General features: G+C 59.1%; 5 protein-coding genes across 5 annotated transcripts; all 5 read left to right on the forward strand.

Moving 5' to 3' along the window:
* Nucleotides 1–1,987: 1,987 nt before the first annotated feature.
* Nucleotides 1,988–2,947, forward strand: LMJF_27_0780 (conserved hypothetical protein; the record flags this gene model as incomplete). Its single annotated transcript, XM_003721836.1, has 1 exon — nucleotides 1,988–2,947. The coding sequence occupies one exon, from the start codon at nucleotides 1,988–1,990 to the stop codon at nucleotides 2,945–2,947; it is 960 nt and encodes a 319-aa protein (XP_003721884.1).
* Nucleotides 2,948–5,211: 2,264 nt separating this feature from the next.
* Nucleotides 5,212–7,887, forward strand: LMJF_27_0790 (conserved hypothetical protein; the record flags this gene model as incomplete). Its single annotated transcript, XM_003721837.1, has 1 exon — nucleotides 5,212–7,887. The coding sequence occupies one exon, from the start codon at nucleotides 5,212–5,214 to the stop codon at nucleotides 7,885–7,887; it is 2,676 nt and encodes an 891-aa protein (XP_003721885.1).
* A 1,465-nt stretch (nucleotides 7,888–9,352) lies between these two features.
* LMJF_27_0800 (conserved hypothetical protein) lies at nucleotides 9,353–10,411 on the forward strand (the record flags this gene model as incomplete). The annotated part of the gene is made up of 1 exon (XM_003721838.1): nucleotides 9,353–10,411. One exon carries the CDS (start codon nucleotides 9,353–9,355, stop codon nucleotides 10,409–10,411), a length of 1,059 nt encoding a protein of 352 aa, XP_003721886.1.
* Nucleotides 10,412–11,158: 747 nt separating this feature from the next.
* Nucleotides 11,159–11,488, forward strand: LMJF_27_0810 (glutaredoxin-like protein; the record flags this gene model as incomplete). Its single annotated transcript, XM_003721839.1, has 1 exon — nucleotides 11,159–11,488. The coding sequence occupies one exon, from the start codon at nucleotides 11,159–11,161 to the stop codon at nucleotides 11,486–11,488; it is 330 nt and encodes a 109-aa protein (XP_003721887.1).
* A 3,451-nt stretch (nucleotides 11,489–14,939) lies between these two features.
* Nucleotides 14,940–24,770, forward strand: LMJF_27_0820 (conserved hypothetical protein; the record flags this gene model as incomplete). Its single annotated transcript, XM_003721840.1, has 1 exon — nucleotides 14,940–24,770. One exon carries the CDS (start codon nucleotides 14,940–14,942, stop codon nucleotides 24,768–24,770), a length of 9,831 nt encoding a protein of 3,276 aa, XP_003721888.1.
* Nucleotides 24,771–25,067: the final 297 nt, after the last annotated feature.

The raw sequence follows: 25,067 nt of genomic DNA on the forward strand, positions 1-25,067 counted from the left end.
TGTCGGTCGTGAACGCAGTCGTTTGCGCCTGCCTGTCGGTGCATGTGGTGCTCTCTGGCCCGGTGACGGAGCAAGCGGCGGAGAACACACCAAATACGTCGCCCCATAGAACTTTGCCTGCTTGACGTTCTCTTTAAGACCGACCACTCTCCCCCAGCCACCCCCGATGCCGCTCAGCGGTATCGCGTCCATCACAGGGGCCTCTTGGCATGTCGGTTGTACCCGCTGCTTGCATCGATTCTTTAGACTCTTCATTTCTTTCGTGTGTCTTTCGCTCTGCGTGTGCGGTGAAGTTCCACTGAAAAGAAACGCAAAGAAGAGTCCTGCCGCTGTTGCTGCTGCCGCCCTTCTCCTCCTCCACGGGCGCCACCTTTTGCTCCCGTTGCTCTCCCTCCCACTTTCTCCCTTATGCCTCTTGGCCGTCTCGCAGAAAAGTGATTATTCCTTTGTTGTTGTTTTTGTTTTGTGTGTGTGTGTGTGTGTGTTTTGGACATCCTTCGTCGGTTCTGTGTCGCTCTTTCCGCTTACTTCCTTTTTACCCACCCACCCACCCCCCAGTGATGCGGGGGCGGAGGGGGAGGCCTGCACGTACATTAGAGTTAGCCTCGGTCGCTTACAGCGGCGCAGCGTGTTGCGTGCACCCGCCCAAGCCGACAGAGAAACCGACCTGCAGACACGCATGCGAGCACTCGCGTGCAGATGAGCACAAGGGCACACATGCATGCACCCGTACGTGATGGCGGGGCCGTGTGCTGACGCCTGGTGCCCCGAACAAGCAACATACACAGCTTCCCGCCTCGTCCTCCTCCGCTTCCTACATCATTCTTGTGTTGAGACACGTGTGCATGTGTAGGTGTTCATGCGTGTCATGTCTTCCAGTCGCTCTGTGTGCTGGACGTGAGCGCGCACGTGGGACACCGCATAAGAAGGGTAGAAACAACACAGACCTCCTCCTGTCTGGACCGTTGTTCAGCTTGTGATGCATCCTTGTTTTGCTTTATGTTTTCTCTTTCTTTCTCCAGTTCCCCTTCTTTAGTACAGCTGTGCTTGCCGCTGTGCTCATCCCTCTGCAGACCTTCATGTCCTATCCCTCTTCCCTGAGCCCTCCCCCCTGATGTCAGCGCCTCTTTTCCGAAACAGGTGTTCACACTTGATTGTTTCCTCTTTTTTCCACATCCTCTCCCGCGCTTCTTGGTGGCCTCGCACACTCCGTAGCTCGCATCCTCTGTACGAAATTACCCGCATACACACACACACACACACACACGCATGCACATATAGTTGGGCGGTTACACCTCTTGTTTTTTGTCAGAGAGTGTGCATGCGTGTGGCGCTCGTCGTGTAAGTCCAGTGTCGACGTGCCGGCATGTCACGGTGCCGTTTCTCTTCCGTTGTTGTTGTTTTACCCTTCTTCAAACCCTTACGAGCGCAGTTGTTTCTGCCACAGAGTAGGCATCACTGCCAGCCGTGTGTTCCTGCGGCCATAGAGTCGCACTTGCACGCGTGAGCTCGACAGGCGCACAACGTGTTACAGAGATCTCCACCGTGGACTGAAAGCCGACTAGGGCGACACCAAAACCCCCGCCTCCCAGCCCTTTGCTCTCTCGATCTCCTCCGCATCTGTGTCTCATGCAGTGTAGCTCGAATCGAACACTTCTTCGGATTAACAGAAGAAGGCGTACGCTCGCACTGCTCAACCTGTGCAACACCCTCACCCAACAACGACGACACCCTTTCCTCGCCTTTTCTTCTCTCCTTTTGCTTTCTTGTGCAGTCGCGCCATTACACGCAGAGAGCTGCGACAGCCACCGCCTCATCGATAAACTCACCACTGCTGCCGTCACCGCTTCTTTTGAATAGGTGCTGGGTGTCAGGGGTATTCTTCTTCTCTGTCTCCTGCTCTTGTTTTGGTTGAGAAGTCCCAGGACGTACAAAACCAAGGTCTTCGAGGATAGAAAGCCACCAGGCGGGGGGGGGGAGGCGCTCCATGCAACCTCTAAGTGGCACAATATTCCGGCGCAGCGGCGGGCTGCTGCCGAGTGCGCAATCAACCTCTACTCTGGCACACTGGCGCCGTCGTCTCAGCACACTCGGTCACAGATTCGCCGCAGCACGCGCGGCCCATGCATCGGCTCCGGCGTCGTCAGCCCTGTCGGCACACGACTTTGCCGCCCTCACCCCGCTTCTTCTTCTGCGCCAAATGCTGCAGCAGCACACCCAGCTCGACGGTATCGGCTTGGGTGCGCAGCTCCACCCCAACGAACAACACATCGTCATTTCTCGCACCAAGTTTTGCCATTTCTGCGCTGCTTCGCACGTCGCGGACCCGAACGCTGCCCTAGCGGATTTGGAAGCGGCGGGCGTGGTGGTGGTGCTGGACGGCGGAAACATAGTTCACCTGAGGCCGGTACTGTTCCTTGAAACTCTGGAGATGATCCGCAACGTAGCGAGGCCGTCAAGCAGCGGCGACGGGACGCTTGAGACGAGCTCGAAGCCGTTGGTGGCGGTCGGCAGCTTCATGCTAGAGGAAGCGGAGCGTCGTGTCGCGGCGCTGACCGAGAGGGAGAGGGCAATGCGGTATCGACTGCAGCCCGCCATCGCGCGAGCAGCGCGCTGGCGGCGCACGGTATGGGGTGGTGCGCTGCTCTACGCCGGCGCTCAGCTCGCCATCATCTCCCGTCTCACCTACTTTGACCTAAACTGGGACATTATGGAACCCGTTTCGTACATGATTACGGTTGCAAACACGCTTTTGTTTTTTCTGTACTACCTGCGCTTCGACGAAGAGCACTCCTATACCGCCTATGATCAGCGATTCCTACCTCGAAAAGTGCGCCAGTACGCTCCCAGGGACTTTGACTGGGCGGCGTACGCGGACGTGTGCCAGCAGCTCGCTGAGGAGCGCGCGATGCTCGACTCCATGTTGAAGTGGAGCGCGAAGCACTGATGCGTCGACACGAAAACAAGAAGACATGGTGGTGACGAGCCATTCCGCTAGGAGAAGTCGCAGGATCTAAAGAATAGCTAGTGTGTGCGTATGAGAGCGCGCCCTCCGAGATGCTGACCTCTCGCACTCTGTGTGTAATGCGCATGGATGTTGCGCTGAGGAACTCGCGATGTAGAGCCCGTGAACCTACTCTTTTTTTTTTTATGTTCTTCTGGGGGCCCCTCCCCTCTCCCCGACCGTAGTGTCGAGCCGTAGTGCGCGAGTGTGTGCGTCTGTCTATGGTGACCACTTTTGCCCGCTCGAAGGAATTCTCGACGCCTGTATGCTCTCGCCGCCACACATGCGCTTGCACGCCCTTCCAACGCTCATGTGCTCCTTTATTTGAGTACACATGGGACTCGAGAGTGAACCGAGGAGGTAGAGAGGCACAACGAGGTGCGACTATGTCCTCTTTTTCACGCTGGCATCTCTCTAGGTGAGGCTTTCCGTGTGCAGGCGCGCGTGTCGCGTTCGTGGAGACGCATCTCTGCGCTCTCTCACACACAGGCACGCACGGACGCCATATACGCACTTTTGCATGCGTACAAAGCCACCTGTCCCCGTGCCTCTCCATCCTCTCTTCCCCACAATCTCAGCTGTCCACAGACGACCCTCTGCACTTCTTTTCCTTTTGTGGCGTAGACGCTGCGTCGAGCTTTCTGCCTCGTTTCTCGACCTTTGCCTATCCATTGTCGACCCTAAGCACGCACCATCATATTGATGCCATCACGACAGTCCCCGTCCTTCAACACTTCTGGAACCCTCCACACACGCGCCAAGGTGTTCATCGTCTGGCCTCGTGTGTAAGCGTGGGTGCATCTCTCTCGGTAGGCGTCTTTGCCTCTTGTCATCGTTTTTTTTCGCGAGGGCAACAGGGCGTACCAGCTACGCTGGTGCTCGCTGCCCTCTCCCTCTTGCTATATCTGGCCAACGTTCTCTACGCAGCTCTTCACATCGCGCGCAGCTCCACCACCGTCGCTGCCTCTCGTAAGTGTGTCATGACTCACGACACTGTCCTGCACACGTGACGCAACGAAAGAAGAAGCGGACGAAGCCCTACCTTGGTTAACAATACTCACACTTAGATATCCACAGGCACACGCGCACGCACCGAGGTGGTCCATCCGTCGGTACTGTGAGGGCGATCGAGTGAACGCCGGTTTTGGTTCAGAACCTCTCTCCTTCTGCGGCAGTGGATGCGTTCTTGCCCTTCTTTTCTGCTGTTTATCTGATCTCCTTTGTCATGCGTACGCATACGTGCTGCTTCTCGGTTTGGGTTTGCTTGTTTCTTCGTTTCTTCGCCGCCGCCACCGTCTCTCACTCTGCGTGTGTGTATGTGTGTGTGTGTGTGTGTGTGTGCATATTCCCTTTTCTGTTAGCGCCACCGACGTCTCGTGCTTCCCCGTCGGGGCGCTTCTTCTTTAGCAGCTCGCCGTTCACGGCACATTGAGAGGGATATATACTCCACTCCGTCTTGTCCGCTGCACTCTGTCTACATCAATCCTCTATCCGCGGAGTGGCAGGCAGGCCCTCCCCCTCTCTTACTCCTCTTTGTGTGTGTGCGCGCGTATTGGTGTGTGGGTGCAGGCATCTATTTTCGTGCGCCTCGTCACGTCTTTTCGATCTGTCTCTGTCTCCCTCGTTTTCCTTCTCTACCGCAGCGGCCCATTCTCGTGGCGGCCTCCTTCTTTTGGGGGGCTCGCTTCTCCTTTTCTGTGTGTGTGTGTGTGTGTGTGTGTGTGTGTTGCTGCGCTCCATTTTGTGTCGCGCAGTTCGCCACGCGGCCGACTCGGCCGTTGTCGAGCATTCGCTGTCCTCCCCCTTACTTCTTCTGTTTTTTTTTCGATTCCTGTGGCTCTGGTGTGGAACCCCCACCACTCGTTTGGTAGTCTGTGTCTTTTTCTGCCTGTCGCATCCCCTATACACAAGCTGACGTCTTCACAAGACACGTCCGTCCTTCACTACGTGTGTGTCACGTGTTGTTTACGGGTGCACTGTTGCCGCTGGTCCCCCCCCCCCTTTCTCTCGCTACCGCTCACCTTGTCATCTCGGGACCCTTTGTTAGCCAAGCTGGGAATCACAAGAGAGTGGCGCGAACGCACCACCCCGTTTGCCGGCACACGTGCAGACACGCACCCTCAGAGAGTCGCCCCCGGTAAGCAGCGAAGCGAAGCGAAAAAAAAAAGAAAACAAAACGATCCGAAAGCGGCGCGTTACTCGCGGCCATGAGCCATCCGAGTTTTCGAGACACGCAGCGGATGACGCGGGAGCGTGCTGATGCTTCGGTGCGCACATCCTCCAATGGTCACGGAGGTCCCGCGTCCGTGTTGGTTTCCGACGTTCCACAGGTGCGCGAGAGCTGTGCGAAGCAGCGCCATGTGGCAACTCATCAGCAACGCCACTATGGCACGATGCAGGACAGCATCAACGTTATGGTGCGGTCCTCCTCGATGCCCGAGCACTCCTCGCATATGGTGTACGCTCGCAAACATTCACGGCAGCTCACTGTTGGCCAGCAATCGGCTCGACTCGCCGAGAAAGCCAAGAAGAATTACTTCCACGGTAGCTTCACCTCGGCGCATGGGTCTGTCTTCACCGTGCCCAACAAAGCGCAGCAGATGGCAACGAATCGGCCGTCGCGTGCGCCGCTAATGGCGTATTCGTCGATGTCTCGAAGCACGTCCGCTGCACGGCGGCGGCCAGCCCCTATTTCTCTTGACGTCTCAGGCGTCTCGGCCATCAAGAAGACTGCCGCGTCCCCCACAAAAGCTGGTTCGTGTTCGCGTGAGGACAATGACACGGACGTATTGTTGACGATAAGAGAGCCGAACTTCCTAGACGGGTCGATTGTGCTGCCGCGTCGGGCTTTGAGTGCAGACGCCCGCCTTGGCTGGCGTCACGGCTTGGACGTGAGCACCTGCATCAGCAAGCTGCGGCTTTCCATCAGTGGCGCCGACCTATCGGCGTCGCAGCTGAGCGAGATGACGTTCCGTGACTCGTCGCCAGACTTGTTGGCGCTGCAGCTCATGCGCGACCACAGCGCCAAACAGGAGAAGAGGCAGCTGCTGTCCCCCACGACGATCTCGCGCGCCGTGCGAGCTTTGCGCGCCTTCGAGGAACGAAACATGCGCTTGGGGGGCGGCGCCCACTCCAATGCGCGAGACGCCGTCAACGCCGACGAGGTTGATTCCGCTCTCGACGGCACACCGTTGACGCAGGCAGTGAAGAAGAGCGAGACGTCACTCATACCGGCAGTAGCGCGTTGTGTCCGCATCAAACCCGATGCGGAGGGGAATGTGGTCGAGGAGGCCATCGCCGGTTTCGAAGAGGACGACGATGAGAGCTTCGAGTCTGGGAACGGCTTCTCCTGGTTTGGTGCGACGATGGACCTCCTCTACCTTGCCGTGCCAGCCGCTGTATCTATTTGCTTCACTTTCTCGATGTCCGTTGTGCCGCTGTCCTTCGTCGGTAGGTACCTTGGTCCACGTCAGCTCACCGGCGCGTCGGTGGGCTACTTTCTCCTTAGCATCCTGATCACGTACCCGACGATCGGGCTGACCTTTGCGCTCGACACGCTGTGCTCGCACGAGTACGGGCGAAACCCGTTGAGCCCTGAGATGGGGCTGGTGCTGCAGCGCGGAGCTCTCATCAACCTTATCATTTTGATCCCGCCCTGCGTCTGCATCTACGCCCTCGATGGCATCCTTGTGCCTCTCTACGGCAAGGTACTGGCGGAGGAGGCGGGGGAGTTTCTCCTCTACTCCCCACTCTATCTCATTCCGATGGTGCTGTTCATTGCGATGAACAAATTCCTCAACAACCAGATGCAGCCGCATATTCCGATGATCGCGCTCACTGCCGGGGTCATTCTTACGCCGTTTCTGCAGCTAAAGCTGACGCCGATGGGGGTGCGCTACACAATGCTCGGGATGGCGATCACGGCGTGGTTTCAGCTGGCGATTGTCACGGTTATCACCGTCTTCAAACGTGAGACGCGCATCACACTGGGGAAGTGGCGCATCGCAGAGGCGCTGGACTGGGCAGACGTCAAGGAGTACATGAGGCTAGCCGTCCCCAGCGCCATCTTTGTGGCCGCCGAAGCGTCGTCGTTCGACGTCACGGTGCTCATGTGTGCCCGCTTCGGTGAGGTAGACGGTGCTGTCTGGTCCGGCATTATGAACTGCCTCTTCATCTTCGCCTCCTTTCCGGGTGGCCTCAGCGCCAGTGCATGTGCTAACATTGGCCGCTGCATCGGTGCCTACGATCCGGCCAGCGCGAAGCGTTTTGTGTGTATGTCGATTCTCATCACGTTTGTTGTCGGCCTCGTTGACTCCGCGCTGTTGGTGGCCTTCTTTGACCGACTCATGTCGCTCTTCGGCACCGAAGGTACGACGCTGGAGCTGGCGCGCGAGGTGCTCTATCTCCTTCCCATCCTCCACGTGTGCGACGCGGTGCAGTTCACCTTTCAGGGCATCTTCAGCGGCATGGGGAAAAACTACATTGGCGCGTTGATTCTCCTGACAAGCTTGTGGGGGGTTGGTGTCCCGCTCGCTTTTCTTCTCGGTGAATACCTCGGCTACCGCACGTTCGGCGTCTGTGTCGGTATCACGATTGGCTTGTGCATCGAGGCACCTGTGATGGTGTACTCGGCGTCCACGACGGACTACGTAGCCGTGTGCGAGAAATTCATGGAGGACGAAGAGGACGAGGAGACAGAGGAGTCGGAGGAGAGCGAAGAGTACGACAACGAGTACGTCGAGGAGGTGATGCGGCGCTCTGGCATATCCATTAACAGCGCGGAGCTGACGGAGGGCAACCCAGAGCACTATCGCAAGCTTCTGCCGCCCCGTCGCTGTGGCCGTCCGCGGCGGGTTGTAGAGTACCAGGATGAGGACGACTAACCTTGCCAACGAACACCGTTACGGGTCGGATCGGTAGCGCCAACACCTCACTCCCGCAGCTCTCCTTCGCCCGTGTGCATTTCGTGTGCCCTCTCTGTTGTCCGCGCATTACCTATGAAGCCTTGCTTTGAACTTGTCGAGGTAGCCCGTTGTTCGTTTTTCTCTCATTCGGGCGTGGAGGGCAAGCGGGTTAGCGCAGTGGCGTCGCCCTCTCTGTTGAGGCGACGGAGAGTCGTTTTGGCAAGGGAGGTGGAGGGGGAAGGGAAAAGGATGCGCCGCTCGTGCGAGCATGAGCGTGCGTGTGTCAGGCATGCCGCCGGATGTGGTTGACATCACGGTGTGCCTTTGTGTGCTGGGGTCGTCGATGCCGTGTCTTCACCTGGTGTCTTCGTATTTCTCTGCGACTTCTTTGTGTGGGCTTCTCCCGTCATGTGTTCGGTGGGTGAGCGCGTACGTTTCTGCGCTACGTAGTTTTTGGCGTTGTTCTTTTCGGCTTTGGAGGGGGGGGTTCTCTTGTATAGGGGTGAGTTCGCGTGCAGTTGAGGGGGGGGGCTTACTCGGCGAGAGCGGTGTTGCCGCGTGCCCAGTTGAATGAGCTTCTTTCTCTCACCGGCTGCTCCTCACGTGCTTGTTCACTTTCGGTCCTTCTCTCTACCCTTTGCGAAGGGGAGAGGAACCTCTGTGTATGTGTGTGCCGTGTGTTTGGACCTCGCTGGTCGGTGTTGTGGGCTCTTGCTTCGTGCAAGTATGTGTAACGGCGCGTGTCTGCCATCCGCGGCGGCGGCGCGTAAGAAATGTGTCCAGTGCACATCCTTTATTTTTGAGTAGGGGATGGGTGGGTAGTAAGCGTCATCATCGGTACGTCTTTGGAATTCCCATTGAAAAAATTGTGCTCCTCCTCCACGACCATCGTGATGTGCGTCTGCGCAAGCGTGGACGTGCGAGGTGGCGTCTTCGCTCTACGAGGAGGAAGAGTACTGAACACATAGGAGCAACAACATCAACCAATAAGACAGCTGGATGAGTCTCTCACACCATACAAAGGAAAAACGCTTCACACACACACACACGGGTGAGATTGGGTGCGGAGCAGCACCGAAACCAACGCAGAACAAGCATCCATAACTACAGGTGCCCAACGCGCAACGCACGAAGTTGTCTGACCTGCCTTGAGGAGGCCGACAGCGCTGATGCGCATTTGCTCATGTGCGCCCCGTTTTCGCCAAGCAGGTGGCGGGCGCTGATGTAGACGATGACGCCACCGCACTCTTCAGCGGTTTCGTTTCGATGTCGTCATGGAACACCGCCAATCAGGTGCATTGTGTGTGTGTGTGTGTGAGTGTGCGTGTGTCGTTACAACCGTCACTGCATACGTGTATATGCCGTTCTTCTCTTCCTGCTCCGCCCCTCACGTGCGCTTCCGCCTTCGCTTCTTTCGTATTTCTTCTTGCATTGCTCCGTAGTAATGGGGGCGCACCTGCGCGACGTCCTGCTTGCCTCGCTGCAGCGCGATGTGGAGAAGCATCAGCGAGTTGCCCAGAGAAATGCGACGCCGCCTGGCTTCGTACTCAAGGTGCATGGTGTGCAGCTGCAGTCAAGCGTTGCGGCGAAGGACCGCAAACGCCATCGCGACAGAGCCGACCACACGCCTCCGCGACGAAGTGAAAACAGCATATCGCAGGGCGAAGCGTGGCCTTCCCTCGTGCTGGCTGCACTGTCATCAGTGCTGCAGCAACTCGAGAGCGACGCGCAGGAACAGCAGAGGGAGGCTGCACATGAAAGCGCAGCTCCGTCGGCAGTCTCCGCGCTGAGGTCCGTTGCTGGAGTCGAGGTGCGGCACTGCCGGCTGCAGGCACACCATCTCTGCGCCGACGACCGCTGCGCAACAGACAGCGTATCACTAGCTGACATTCTCCTTTCCCCTCAGCGATTATGGAACTCAGCAACACAAACAGCGCCATCGCCCGCATACATGCGCCTTGTGACCCTGGACCTTGAGTGCAACGAGCTGGGAGATGCGGGAGTGCGGCTTCTGTGCAGCGGTCTTCTCGTGCATCTTCGTGGTCTTCGTCGTCTCCTGCTTGCATCGAACAACATCACCAAAGACGGACTGCTCGTCTTGGTGGACTCTGCTCGATCACATGATGAGGGTCACCTGCCTCCGAACCTCGAGACGATCGGCCTCACCAACAACCCACTGGGTACGCACGCACTCCGGACTGTACATGGCCACCCCTCCGAGAACGCCTTCTGCGACGCGTTCCGCACGCTGGTCTTGCGTCTTTCCTCGACGCTTCGACGAGTGCACCTCAATCATGCTGGTCTAAGCACGCGTGAGGTTTCGTCTGTGCTGCAAGCGCTGTTTGAGTGCGTTGTTCAGCATCCAGGGCCGTGCGCGTTCGACACGGTCTACCTACGAGAAAACGAGCACGTCGACAAGGAGGAGGCGCTGCGCCTGCTCTGCAGCAAGGTGGAGGACCTGGAAAAGCTGGACACCTTTTTGCGACGTCACGTGTCCATGTGAGAACCCAGCAGAGCTCCCCCCACCCACCCAAGTCACCAGAAAAGTTTTTGTGCGCGTGTGTGCGGCGTTAGTGCAGCGGTACAGATGCGCGTCTCTTTTCTCCCGCGAGCCCCGGTGCGCACCTTGTTTGTCTGCGATACGGATCGCTTGATGGACGTTTTCGTGCCGGCACAGAGTACAAGGGGGGACGTTTTTTTCGCGTGTGGGGGTCGAGGTTGGATGTTCGACCTTCCCGTTTCGTCCACCGCCCACCTTCTCCTCTCCTCTTACGCCCCGCTGCATCTTATCTTCTGCTCACAGAGAGACGCAAACGCTACGAAAAACAAAATACACGAGCGAGCATTGCGACGCAATGCTTGCTCGATGAGTGGAACAGCAGCGTGTACGTGGCTTTCGACGGTCTTGTCGACAGTGCCTCAGAAGCATGGTCTTGCTACTCGACTGTTGTGTGTACCGTCTCTGATGAGACTACGATATGCGTCTTTCTTTTTTCCCGTGCACGCTTCTCGTGGCGCATCACGTTGCACAGGGTCCCCCGCAAGTATCGGCTTGCCTTCCCTCCCTCTCTCTCTCTCTCTGCACACCCCCCTTTTCGCGCTCTCCCCTTGTGCCCCTCGGCACGCGTCGCATCTCTGTCCAAGCTCACCCAGCAACCCGCAGTCTTCATCGCCCTCATCGCCCTCAGCGCCCCCCCCCCTCCCCAATCCGCCCACCATTTCCGCCTCGACGCTTTTTATCTTGACTTGTATGTTCTCCAGCCGTTTTCTCTACCGATCCTCTTCAACGATGCCCGCTACCGTCGCCGAGCTCATCACCCAACACAAGGTGGTGGTTTTCTCGTGGGTGCACTGCCCGTATTGCTCTCGCGCCAAGGAAATCCTCAAGTCGCTCGCAAAGGATATACAAGTTTACGAGTGCGACCAGATGGACAACGGCGAGGAACTTCGTACACAGATTCTGCAGGCGTACAATCACGACACAGTGCCGGCGATCTTCATCAATGGTGAGTTCATTGGCGGGTGCAGCGACTTGCAGGCCATCCAGAAGAGCGGCGAACTGGCTGCGAAGCTTGCGTAAAGTACGACAAGTGCTACCTGAAAGAGGAGTGGTCAAGAAGTGAGCGTGCGCGCGAGCCCTGCGAGTCGTATTATTTTCCGTTTATGGATGTGTGTATGTGTGTGTCTGAATCGCGCACGTCGCAGTAAAAATTTTGTACACTGTAGACGAGCTGGCCGCCGGCACCCCGTCGACCAAGTGTTTCTGTCTTGATGTGTTTCCAGTCTCCGCGTGGTGGCGACGCGAGAAGTCAAAGGTCGCTCGCACGTTTTCTGAGCCTTGTACGGACTGGGCAAGTGGCCGCCGTCCAGAAAACGCGGCACGCGGTCCCCTGAGGGTCCAGGGGGGCAGGGCCGCGATGTGTGCGGTCTCATGATCCAACAACCCACCAACCCCCTCCTTGCCTGCATGACCTCTTGGGTCTATCCTCTCCTCTGCCCGCGCAGCATGGCAGCTGCAATGCACACACACACACACACGCCCCTCTCGCTCCGCGCACTCTCTCCTCCCCTCTCGCTCTACAGACGACACGCCAGCTCCACGGAACGAGTGTTTTAGGCGCATCACTTCACCAGTCACCACCACCCCGACAGAGACCACCACGGCCAAGCATGTCGGGTGCACCGAGTCCGGCAAAAGGCGAGTTCAGACGCCGTCTTGCACTGCTTAAGAGGTGAAAGGCGGACTCCGCAGCAGAGGCACTAACGGGCCGAAGATCCTGGCCGTTCTCTCCGCGCCGAGGAGCAGCACCAACCGCAACAAAACCCTCAAGGAACTCGGACGGCAGGGCTGCCCGTCGGGTAGCCAGGAGAGGGACACGACAATGATATGCTCACAGGGGTGGAAGCTTGCCACGCGGGAAGACGACATGCCATGGAGATGCCTTTCGCTCTGCTAGAGTGCATGCCTACACAGCTTGGTCGACCGGATGATGTACATATGATGCGCACGACGAGAATGAGTGCAGCCGACACACTGTCACCGGAAACTTTTGTGTGTAGACGTGGAAAGAGCGATCCTTCGCTATCAAACTCAGGAGGGTCCCTCACATCCCCACCCAGGCGTGCCCGGCCGCGGCGCTCGGGCTAGAAGGCGCGTAGGTGCCGACGGTGGGGGAGGGGAGATTCAAGGCCGCATTGTCACTGCAGAAGGAAGTGTGCCGAACGTAACGTGGCGAAGCGGAATCTGTGCGAGGATGCAGGAGGGAGAAAACGAGTCGCTGAACGGCGCACAACTCGCGGGAAGTGCCCGCTTCTTCCCTCTTTTCAGCTCCTGCACGCGCAGCCGAGGGGGGTTATGTCTGAAAAGCTGCGAGAACATCCCACTCGCCCACCCGTTGATCATCGCTCCCTGTCGCTCTCACACGCCTCCCCGTTTTCAGTAGCGGCCTTGTACGCCACGATGCGCATTCAGTATTCGCCATCGGCATCTGCATCTCTTCAGCGCCATCTGCTACCCTTGGACAACAAAAAGTCAGGCGCCGTAACTCCCTTTCTGCAACCTCTTGTCGTTCTCCCTATCGCTTCGTTCGTCTATGAGGCTCTCCTGCACTACTTGCGCATAGGCAACTTGTTTTTGTCGTCTTCGGGAGCTGACGCGCGTGGTGGTGTCTGGAGGAGAAAGGGCGAACGGAGTGGCGCACCTCTCCGCGAGAGATGCATCCCAGTGCTTGTTGAGCGGCGCTGCGGCGATCACCGAACCGACGTCTGCTTCGCTGTGTTGGTGCGCTCTAGCACGACACTCTTCCATAGTGCCTTCGGTTTTCTCTAACCGGCAGCTGTTCCGACGGCGTTGTTTCCTCCTTGAAAGGCAAAGACCACACGGCCACCATGCAAGCATCCCACTGTGAGAATGTGAAGCAGAGGTGGAAGAGGAGGAGAAGGGGTGGTGGTGGTGGGGGGGTATCATCCCCACCGGCCCGTCCATCGCGGGCCCAGGCCGGAGAAGCTCGATTTTGCTAGCACTTGTCTCTCTTCCTCATTTCTCTTTGCCCCTTCTCCCTCCGTCTCTCTCACTTGCTGCCGCCCTCCCTCCGCTTTACGATGTCCGCAAGCAGCCACAGATCTGCAGACCGGCGGATGAAAATTGAGTGCTTGTCCACACAAAAAGTCAGTGTCTAAGTGTGACGTATTATAAAGTCGTAGATTCGTGTTGAGGTGCTCTTATCCACGGCGTCTCGCCCCTACCCCACCTATCCTTTCGTCACCGTAGCTCCTATCGTGTTGCGTGTGAGTCCCACATTCTCCTTCTTCCACCTTATTTAGAGTTTCCTGTGGTGTTCCTCGCGGAATCCCTCTTTATTGTCGCGTTCACGGCGCGAAGTGGCCTTGGTCGTCTGCGCCCCCTTGTTCTGTCTGTCTCTGTCGCTCACATACGTGGGCTTCCTCTTCCACGCCACCACCACTCCATTTCTTTCTTGTTCCGTTCATTCTTCGCATTCTCGGTGTGCGCGACGCTCTCCGGTGTACCCATTCTTCGCGAGGCGCGTGCATGCTTATATACATATAATTTTATTTGCCTCCCGCTGCTGCTGCTTCTCCTCTTCATCATCCATTCTCTCCCCTCACCCCCTCTCATTCTCCTGTGCTTGTCTCTATGTTGCTTCTTTCTTCACCTCTATTGTCGCTCTCGAGAAATTTTGCACTTGCATGTATAGTGTCTCTGCTTGATGTACGGTATCCTGCTCTGCAGCGCGCCCCTTTTCCAAGTCTGCACACGTGCGTACGCGGGGTCTGGAACTGTCCTGTGCAGGGCTCCCTCTATCCCTCCTTCTCTCTCCACTTCGGCTCGTTTCTGCCACCGTTGTCGTACTTGGCGTCTGTTGTGCCGGTGGCGGCCGCTTCGTCCGTCCTGCGTGTTCTTCTGGGCTCTTTTCTTTGTTCGTGGTAGGCTCTGCGAACACACAGCACAGCTCACGAGGAGGACAGCCCCCTCTCTCACGCGCGGTTGTGGACCTCCTTGCGTGTTCTTGCTGTGGTGGCTGTGCGTTGTCATAGCTGCACCTTCCCTCCCTCCGTTTTTTTCTCGTCGTGCCTAAGGGACAGACTATCCTTTACACGCTTGCATGCATTATTCGATTTAGAGTACCGTACATCTGCCAAGTGGCGCAGTTTTCACGACCCCTTTGGCGTGCCACTCTGCCTGCTACCACAGCGCTCTCTCGGTGTCTCACGCGTAAAAAAGTAGCGTCGTAGCTGCCTCCTCGCTGCCCGCTCACTTTCTCCCTCCTTTTATTTGTGTGCTGAAGACAATTGGCGCATGGACGTAGGGCGATCGCACGCGATCTATACTAAGTATCACTTCGAGGTTTGCTGGCGGCGGCACGACTGTGAGATCGGACTTGCACGACATCGCACCTTTCCCCGCTGCAAAGGTCCTCGTAGCGACGAGGACAAGACGCTGCTCCTTACCTATAACAGTGTCACACGCACGGCAGCGCAAGTGAAGAGACTGGTGTGTGCACGGCGTCACAATGTACGAAGAAGCGGGCTATGCCGTTGTGCAGCGGTACAGCCGATGGCAGAAGAAGAAGGTGCGCACTATCATCGTCAACGCCCATGCCAAGATCGTGTCGGGGAAGTCCATTGCTGGTGCCATCGCTCTTGCAAAGCCGTTTGATCGCATCGAGCTGACCGGTGGGGAGTACCATGAGTCCGTGGCTGTGCAGATGCCGCTGGAACTGGTCGCCTCGGAGGGCGAGGATCCGCACATCTTCTCTCGTTTATCCACCATCACGATCGCGACGAGTGGCATCGAGGTCTACATGGAGCGCATTATCGTCTCCTCTCGCAGTGGCAGCAAACTTGACGCCGCCGTTGTCGCCGTCGCAGGCAACCCGATTCTCTTCCGCTGCCACTGCAGCTCCCTAGTCATCGGCGGCAACGCCGTAGCCCACGTCGACGAGTGCACTGTCAAGGAAAGTGACAGCGGCGTCGGCATCGTTGTGCACGAGAGTGGTGGCGGTATCATCAAATCCTCCACGATCCGCAATCACCGCAACGTGTGTTTCGACATTGACACGCGCGGCGAGTTAGCGGTGACGGGGTGCACGATTGACAATAACACCGGTGGCGATGCCATGAGCATCTCCGGCGCCGTCAGCTCTATCACTCGTGACTCCGGCTCCTCGTCCACGTCGTGCAGCCAAGTCGAGGTGACGCACTGCCACTTTTCCATCTCCCACGACGCCAGCAGCGGTGCGTCTGGCGTGGTTTCCATGAGTTCTGTAGGGAGTGCCTGTGGCATCATCCTCGCCCAAGGAGCCGCGCCGACCATCGCCTCGAACGAGTTCATTGAGGGCGAGATTGGCGTGCTGATAGAAGGCCCTGGCACGGCGCAGCTCAAAGGGAACGTGATCCGCTGCCAACGGCGCTGCGGCATCTTGACTCTTGTGGGGGAGAGTTCTGGCTACGCCCCCAACCATCAGACGCTGCGTATCACGGGTGACAACGTCATAGACCGCTGCCGCGTGGGCATCGATGCACAGTGCGCCATCAGCCGTGCCTCCTATATCCAGCAGCAGAATTCCGCCACCTCCATGACAGGAGCCGGATCTGGCGTTCGTGCCCCCGCCGAAGCCGACCTTAACGTCGGCGCCATCGGCGGCAACAGGAGCGAGCCGGATCGTTTCTTGTCTGACGAACTGCCAAACCCGAAGCGGGCCTTTGCGTGGGCACCGGTGCAAGGCAGCACATCGTCGCCATCCTCGTGTGACGCGTCCTGCTTCCTGCCCTCCACCTCGCCAACGACCCCACTTGTGTGCATTGAGAGCAAGTGGTGCTCGCTGGACAAGCTCAGGGCCAATCTCCAGCAGCTCGTGACCATGACACTGCAGGCCAACCCTACATGTCTGCAGCCGGCTTTCGAGATTTGCACCAGCACTGCCTCGATCGTGAATGAGGGGCTCGACGCCACCTCTGCGAACCCGTTCGCCGCCATCTTGAACAACATGCTGGGCACCCAACTCAGCCACCGAACGGACACCCCAGCATCGCAGCGCGAAGTGCTGCGGCTGCGCGGGAACAAGGGCATCGACATCGTCAACACAAAGTTCTCCAACTGCGATATCTGCGCCATTCGCTTCGGCCGCCAAGGGTACGGAGTGGTTGAGGACTGCGTGTTTGAGGATTGTGGTGCATACGCGATTGTCGTGGACTGCGCAGCGCACCCACTCATCACCGGCTGCCGCTTCCTGCGCTCTCGCGGGGCCAGCATCCTGGTGACCAACTTCGCGAATCCGCTCATCATCGGCAACGAGGTGGTGAGCGGTAAGCGAGACGGCATTCAGCTCGCCAGCATGAGCCGCGGTCTGATTATCGGCAACATCATCGCCACGCACGTTGGAGCTGGCATCCGCGTTGACAAATACAGCCAGCCCCTCATCTGCGCCAACGCCATCTCGCAAAACCGCCACGGCGGCATCGCTGTCGCGGAAGGTAGCAAGCCAACGATCCTGCTCAACAAACTCTCAGCGAACCTGTACGCACAGGTGAACTGCACCGAAGGCGCCGACGCCTTCATCTCGCATAACCACATCACCGCCTCCGCAGACGCCGGCATCCGCATCGACTCGTGCAGCCGCTGCACTGTCTTTTCCAACACCATCAGCTTCAACGGCGACGGCATCCTCGTCAAACTGGACGCCGACCCTTACGTGCAGGACAATGACATCACAGACAACACGCGTGCAGGAGTGCGCGCGTGCAACAACGCGCTCGGCGTTTTCGTGGGGAACCGTATCCGCAAAAATACGGGGCCGAACGTGCTCTTGACGGAGGGCGCCTCCTCGGTGTTTCGCGCTAATCGCATCGAGGATAGCTCACAGGGAGGCGTGGTCGTGTGCAACGAGGGGCACGGCTTCTTCGAGCGCAACACCATCGCGACGAACGCGATCGCTAATGTGCTAGTGGCGGGTGCGTACTCTGAGCCGGAGTTTCTGCGCAACGTCATCTCAAGCTCGCGCTCTGGCTGCGGCATAGTTTGCGGGCGCAGCGCCGGTGGCAGCTTCCTGCGCAACAGCATTCACGGAAACTACCAGTGCGGTGTGTTCATCCTGGAGGGGTCGAATCCGACGTTTCGGGCCAACAATATCGCACGCGAGGCTGTCGGCGTACTCGTGTCGGACGGCGGCAAGGGATCGTTCACACAGAATGTCATCGAGGACTGCTACGGCAGCGGCGTGCTGGCACAGCGGCAGGCGGACCCGGTCTTTTCACAGAACAGGGTGACGGGCTCTCAGATGAGCGGGCTGCATATCGCCCCGGACAGCGTCGGACTGTTTGAGCGGAATGAAGTGACGCGGAACGACATTGGGGTGCAGTTCGGCTCATCGATGGACTCCGCAGTCATTCAGATCCACTCCGCGTATCTTGCTGACGCCGACACGAGCAACAAGGACTTGTCAGCGTCGTTGCAGCGCAGGGCATCACGTACAGCGCAGCATCGCTCTAACGTGTTCGCGACCAATACGGATGCGAGTGTGCTGCACAGCATTGCGAGCGCGTCGCTGCAGCGGAGTGCGACCGTGGTTCGGCTGCCGACAAGCGTCGTTCGCGGCAACATCATCACCGCCAACCTACGAGGTGGTGTTTTGTTGGATGCCTTTCCTAACGGCACGTTGGAGCAGAACGATATCTTCCAGAACAACGCGTACGGCGTCCGTGGCGACGTCACGTACGGTGCAGCGCGTGCACTGGCGATGTTGACGACCACGCTTGGTGTCACAGACCGCAGCTCTGTTATACGGCCGCCATCCTTGCAGCAGCAGCAGCAGTCTTCCTTTGAACAGCTGCAAACATTAATGCTGATTCGCGCAAACAATATCTACGGCCACGACGAGGCGAACATCTTCCTTGATCACTTCGACGGCGATAAGCACGAGACGACCATCACCGAGAACACCATCCACGGGGCCCCGTACGGCGTGTGCGTGGCGAACAACTCCACGGTTCACTCGATGAGCAAGAACGAGGTTCACACATGCATGGACGGTTTCGCCTTTGCGAGCGGCGGCCACGGCTGCTACACGGCGAACCACATCCGCGACTGCACCTACTCGGGTGTCTACATCTCTGACAGGGCCTACCCTGACTTCACAGACGCCAACCGTATCGAGAATTGCGGTTTCAGCGGTGTCCTGGTAGATGTGAATGGTCAAGGCGTGTTTCTCAACAACACTATCTGTCACTGCGCCACGGGCGTCGTCGTATTCTGCGGCCCCACCACTCCGTTTCACGTGTCCTATGAGGAGGTGATTCATGCGCGCATCCTCTCCTCCGCGCCGACGTTCACGGCAAACACAATCGAAGAAAATGAGCTTCATGGCGTGCTGCTGCTCAGCGTCATTTCGGGATGTCCGCTGCGCTCGCCTCTCCTCCTGTCCTGCAGCGGCGCTGGCGGGAAGTCTGCCGGAGTTCCGCCGGCAGACAGCTCAACTGACGAGCCGCTGCACGACGCGCCCGTGCCCTACTCCTGTGCGGTCGGCGGGATCGCTACCGCCCGAGGCAATCGACTCTGCGCCACCTTCGAAAAAAATATTATTCGACGCAATCGCATGATGGGTGTTTACCATGACCGCTTTGAGCACTGGGACCTCTCGGCGCTTGAGAAGACACACGCGGAGACGAAGCCGTCCGCCGGCAACCCAGTGAAGAACGCGCACGGCGGGTACGAGGTTCTGCTTGGCACGTCGCAAATCCTCGACAACGACGAGCACCAACGACAGCGTCAGCTGAAGCAGGTGAGTCTTATCGAGAACATCGTCACAGAGTGCAGCGTCGGCGTCGGTGCCGGGTACGGATGCCATCCGTACCTTCAGCGCAACAAGATCCATCACAACACTTTCTTTGGCCTCCTCCTCCGCTTCGGTTCAGCTGTCTCGGCTTACGCGAACGACATCTGCGACAACGGCCTGGCTGGCGTGTACGCGGCAATCGGGGCGAAGGGGTACATTGCGAAAGGCATCATCGAGTCGAACAACGGCTGGTGCCGGCCGGAGGCGAGCCCGCACATGCCGCGGAGCTTCGACGACTGCACCTTTTCAAAGTCGTTTTTCACGCAGGCGATAGTGGGCACTATGGAGGAGAAGGTGCGCGCCACCGCCGTCACGGCAGGTAGGACACTTCGCGCGTGCTGCCGCGCGTACGAGCAGATGAGTCGCCTTGCCGAGGTCCACGTCTTCACCATGACGGACGCCCTCCGCTACCTTGCCGAGCTCGTCGCAGCCTCTTCGGGCGGCTTGACGCTCGCCAGCGGCTGTGCGCCGTCGGCGCTCTTTGAAGGGGTCGAAGATGCCTCGTCTAGCGTGAAGGGCACGGCAGCGTTGGGTAGGCGGTGGCTCGGTGGTGTGGCGTTGGCCGACTACGCGGACGTATCCACGGCCGACGGCGGCATCGGGGTGTGGGTGCAGGCAGGAAGTCGGGTGACGATTCAGGGCAACCGAATCGGCAAGCACCAGAACAGCGGTGTGTTGATTACAAAAGGCGTACTGCAGCACCACTCGGTCCTGCACAAATCATTCAACATGGAGGAAGGCAGGAAAGGGAACAAGAAACTCGAGATGGTGGCCTCCCTACCTGGCCGTGCAAAGTCGATGAGGACGACGGCGAGCAGCACGACGGTGGACATCTTTGCCGGGCAACGTGAAGCACCGCCTCTTGCCTGCGTGGAGCCCGGTGCCCTCTTCACGACACAGATGCTCTACGCGACGGGAATTTTGGCGGCCGTGCAGGTTGCCGCATCCACTACCTTCGAGAGCCTCGACGCCGAATTTGCGTCCTTCTTGCACCACAGCCTCTCCCTTTCCTCGTTGAATGGACTCGAGGCCGAAGAGAAGAGGCAGCGCGTGGACTCTCTCCACCACGTCCACATCGCAGACAACGTCATTAGCAGCAACCGGGACGGGGTGCACGTCGAGGTGTTCCACTGCTTACAGGCATGCACCACACCCAGCGCAGCCGCGGCTGCTGCGGCGTCAGTCAGCCGCATCAAGCCGCGCTCCGGTGCTGGGGCAAACAGCATGAGTGATCTCACGCCGCACGCTCCCACAGAGGCACACGCGCTACCGCGGTTTCAGCGCGCAAGCTCGCCAAAGCTCTCTGTGGCGGCGACGAGCGCCCTCGGCGCCTCGTCGCATGACATTGACGTGATGGAGTGCGCCTACAGTGCCTCCGACTTCACGATCGTGGTGGAGGGCAACACCGTGACGCAGAATCGTCGCTACGGTGTGTACGCGGTGCACGTGGCGAACGTGCACTGCGAGCGCTGGCTCTCGGGGCGTGGCGCGCTGAACGAGACCATCGCAGCTCAGTACGACAGTATTCGCTCCAAGCTGGTCCTGGGGAAGGAACCGACGCGAGTGAGTGTGACGCTGCCGTTTGAGTTGCATGCACTCCAGCAAAAGGTAGGCCACGCCCTGTTCCGGAAGAATGACCTCTTCCGCAACCAGGACATGCAAGTCTACGTGACGTCACGGTACGTTGCCCTGACGCAAGACGGCGACCGAACGCTGCTGCAGCTGGACACGACGACCCCCCTGTCGGGGTCCAACTACGCCTCGCAGGTGCTCGTCGGGGTCCCTGTGATGGCAAGTCTACTCCAGCTGCCGCCGCCGGGGTTGCTGCTATGGGATGAGAACAAGGTGCGCGACGCGAAGAGCGGGGTGCTGCTTTGCGGCCACCTCGGACCGCACAGCGTCCGCTTTCAACGCAACACCTTCGCGAACATCGCCAGCGACGCCCTCTGTGTGCAGGGACATCTGGCGTGTGCGACAGTGGGGAAGGGGAACGTCTTTGAGCGCAATGGTGTCGGACTCCGCCTGGCGCAGCAGCAACGGATTCGCCTCGTGACGTCTCCGGCAACGGCGCTGGGCCACCTGCGAACGCGCGTGTTTCATAACACGTTCAGAGAAGCCAAGGACTCGTCGATTTTGCTGGAGTGCGTCGGTGAGGAGGCGCCGCTGGTGTACCAAAACGAGTTCAGTGGGCAAACCGCGGGCACGGTGGCGCTGTACTTGCAAAGTGAAAGGGCCGGCGGAGCGGCGGTGGTGCAGGGCAACGTCTTTTCAGAGAACTACATCCCCGTCTTTCTGGTTGGTGGAAGCGAGTCTGGGCTAGAGAGCCGGCTCCATGCCTCCCCTGTCACCCTCGTCGAGAACCGGTTCACATGCAACTACGTCGGCGCCATCGTCTGCAACGGCGCTGCCCCGATACTCGAGCGAAACCTCTTCGAAAAAAACGCCCGGGCTGGCCTGGAGGTGGTGGGGAGCGGCACCCGACCGCAGCTACGCCACTGCATTTTCCGCGAGCACAGGCGGAACGGCGACGGAGGGAAGTTGACGATGCCCTACCCAACTCACGGGATGCTCCAGCTCGAGTGCCGCAACTTCTCCTTGAAGCTGTTGCCCGAGAACGCCCGCGTGCTCACTGCCACGAGTCAGGCACGGCTACCGGCTGGCTTGCTCATCGGACCCTTGACCGAGCCGGTGGTGGACGCGTGCGGATTCTTCAATAACGACACCGGTGTGGACGCCGTGCGGGATGCTGCGAGTCCGGCTATTGCGTTGGCAGGACCGAAGGCGCACTTCAAAGGATGCCTGTTTACGCAGCACCAGGTCTGCGGTGTGCTGGTGCGCGGTTTCCACGGCGCAGCCGACGGCAGCGGAGGCGGAGGCAGGGGTGTGGACGGGACAGGCGGTGGCGCCGCCAAAGAGACTGCGGAAGGCCGAAAGTGGACCGACGGCGCCGTCGATGTCAGCAGCGCACTCAACATGGCGGACACGACAGTTTTCGAGGGGTGCGTGTTCACGGATAACACCACGGCGAACGGCGGCGGCGACGTGGTAGCGATGGAGGACGGCTGCGCAACGTTTCGCGAGAACGTCTTCTGCGGAACCGTCGTGGGAAAGACGGGTGGTGTCGCCTGCTTCACGCAGAACAGCTTCATCGCCTTGTCGGATGGCAATGCCGCTACCCTTGCGGGGGTGGCGCACGATTTGTCGCCCTGCTCAGGCGCTGCCAACAGCGCCGCTGCTGCAGTCGTCATTCAGGAGGGTGGTCGCATTGTCGCGGACCAAAATACAATCGTGCATCGCAAAGTTGGTGTGAAGTGCCTGCCTGGTGCGGAGGGCGTTGCGACAGACAACCGCATTGTGCAATGCGTGACGGGATTGGTGCTCGCGCCCTTCAATCGCACAGGCGTAAACAAGAACCGGGTGCTCGACAGCGTGGATTGTGGCGCGGTCGCCTACGGCGGTCGAATGGAAGACAATACGATCATCAAGGCCCCTACGGGGATCCTTGTGCAGCACTCCTCCGCCTACAAGGGCATCAATGCAGTCCCATCGCACAAGCGCGACGCGCTGGGGTTCCTCTGCATCGGCAACAGAATTGTCGACTGCGCCAAGAGTGGTCTCCTCATCACCACCGCCGGCGTCTTCGACGGCAACAGCGTGTCGCGCTGCAAGAGCGGCATCCACATCGTCTCGCCTCTTAACGGTGGGCCCGCCGGCTCGTGCCCGGTGATCAAAAACTGCAGCGTCTATGACAACGGCGTGGGGGTGTGCATGGAGCACGAGTCTGAGTCGGCGGTGCGGGACAACGACATCTTTGATAATGAGACGGTCGGCTTGCTCGTCGCCGCGACGGCGACAGGGACTCTGCAGGACAACCGCATCTCGTCCCCCGCCGAACAGGGTGCGGCGGAGATGGCGGTGGAGTCGTCTTTGACGTCGTTCGGCAACATCATCCGAAACCAGTTCTCGCCGGCCTTCCAGCGCGGCACACGAGCGAGCCGCGCAAAGGATTACCAAGTTGCGCAGGCAAACCTCGATCGGGAGCTGCGAGACCTGGACGGCACTGTCGAGCAGGCGCATCACATCATGGAGGCTGTCTCAAGCGGCTTGTGGTCGCTTGAGCAGGAACTTGTCAACATGCACTCGAAATCCATCGCGAGCTTCACGACAGTGATGGCGGGGCCGGCAGGGCGCGCCCTGCGCGTTGCCAGCGCGCGGGCTGACACGACGACGGCTGCCGTTGGCTCCGACAAGAAAGATGACCGCCCCACTCCGGGTAACCCATCTACCAGCAATGCCAAGAGCATTTTAGGGAGTGGGAACAGCGTCACCGGTGCCGCGGCATCGCGCAAGCGCTCCCTAGGCTCAGTCGGGCGATGGACCACTGGTGCCAGCAGCAGCCGCGCCTCTGCCGTTTCGATGGGCATACGCAAGCAGTCTAAGGTGGGTTTGTCTACGAAGGCCGACGCCGGCGGAAAGGCCACGCGCAGCGCCGCTTCGGCGGACCCAATGAAGGTTCTTGTCCACGTCTTCACTAGCGCCGCGACGAGTTCAGGCGCGGACGCGGTTGGTCAGGCAATCACTGGCGTACTTGCCAAGGCGCCTCTCTCCAAGTACAACTTTATTTCTACCATCTCCACCTCGACGTCACAGCTGCGGCGGCTGCTCGGTGGCCCCCAACCCATGCGGCCGTTTCTCTGCGTGGTCGTCGTCGACGCAAACTTTGACCACTTTAGCCCGTCAGACCACGACGCGCTCAAGCAGCTGTACAAGAGCGCTTGCGTTGACCGTCTCACCACGCACCAGGGAGCGACCGAGGCTGCCGGCAGAAACTCTCAGGAGGTGTCGAGCCTCTTTTACACTGTTCTACCCAGCAGTTTCTGCAAGAAGGACGAGGCAAGCCCGAGTGGGGACGGTGCCATGAGCATGGAGGCTTATGCGGCACCCCACCATCCGTTCACCTACACCGCCTCCGTAGAAGAGGTGCTTGACGTCCTGCATGACCGAATCAGCCAGGACATGAATGTGTCCACCGCATCAGCAGCAAACTGCCTTTCGCGAAGCATCACCTTGCAGGACGTCCCAGTCTCTGTCACAGAAAGCACGGTCGACAACCCCCCGATCGATGACGACAGCCGTAGCCGCAGTGCGTCTGTAAGTGGCGGGTGCTCTGCCCTCACCTGTGAGAGCCGCAGAGGGTCCACTCTCCTCACAGTCGAACACGTGAGCGCCCTTTTCTCGAAGCTTACACCCGAGGCTCTTGGCTTGGAACCCTCGAAGGACGCGCGAAACATGAAGAGGCGGAAGTCGTCTGTGGTACTCAGTTTCCAGGGGGAGGGCGATGTCGGTGAACTCGATCATACGAAACGAAGCGGAGGGGGATCGGTGCAATACCGAAGAGGCTCCACTGCCTCCAAGGCCGCTGGCCAAGGCGCGCCGGCTGGCCGTCGCCGATCCTCCGTCGTCGGTTCGAAGAGCGGGCGCCGCACCTCAGTGGCTTCAAAGAAGAGCTGAACACGACATGGTGATGCCGTGCCCGCTGGGCAGATCAGAGACGAAACGCATGTTTGGTTGGGTTGTTTCCTCCCTCCTCCCCCGTTCTTCCTACGAGTGTTGGTGCGGATAGACTCATGAACGCAGCCGTGGCGCCGACGGCCGCCCGTACATTCTTTGCTGTGTTTTTTTTTTTTGCCCCCATGATGTCGCGTATGTGGCTGCCCTCAGTTGTTTACATAATTCCTACTGTCCGCGCATGTGTGTATGTGTGACCGCGTTTTGGGGGGGCTGTAATGAGAGCCCCTCTTCACCCCG

Source organism: Leishmania major, chromosome 27 (assembly GCF_000002725.2).
Source record: "Leishmania major strain Friedlin complete genome, chromosome 27".
Classification (NCBI taxonomy): Eukaryota; Euglenozoa; class Kinetoplastea; order Trypanosomatida; family Trypanosomatidae; genus Leishmania; species Leishmania major.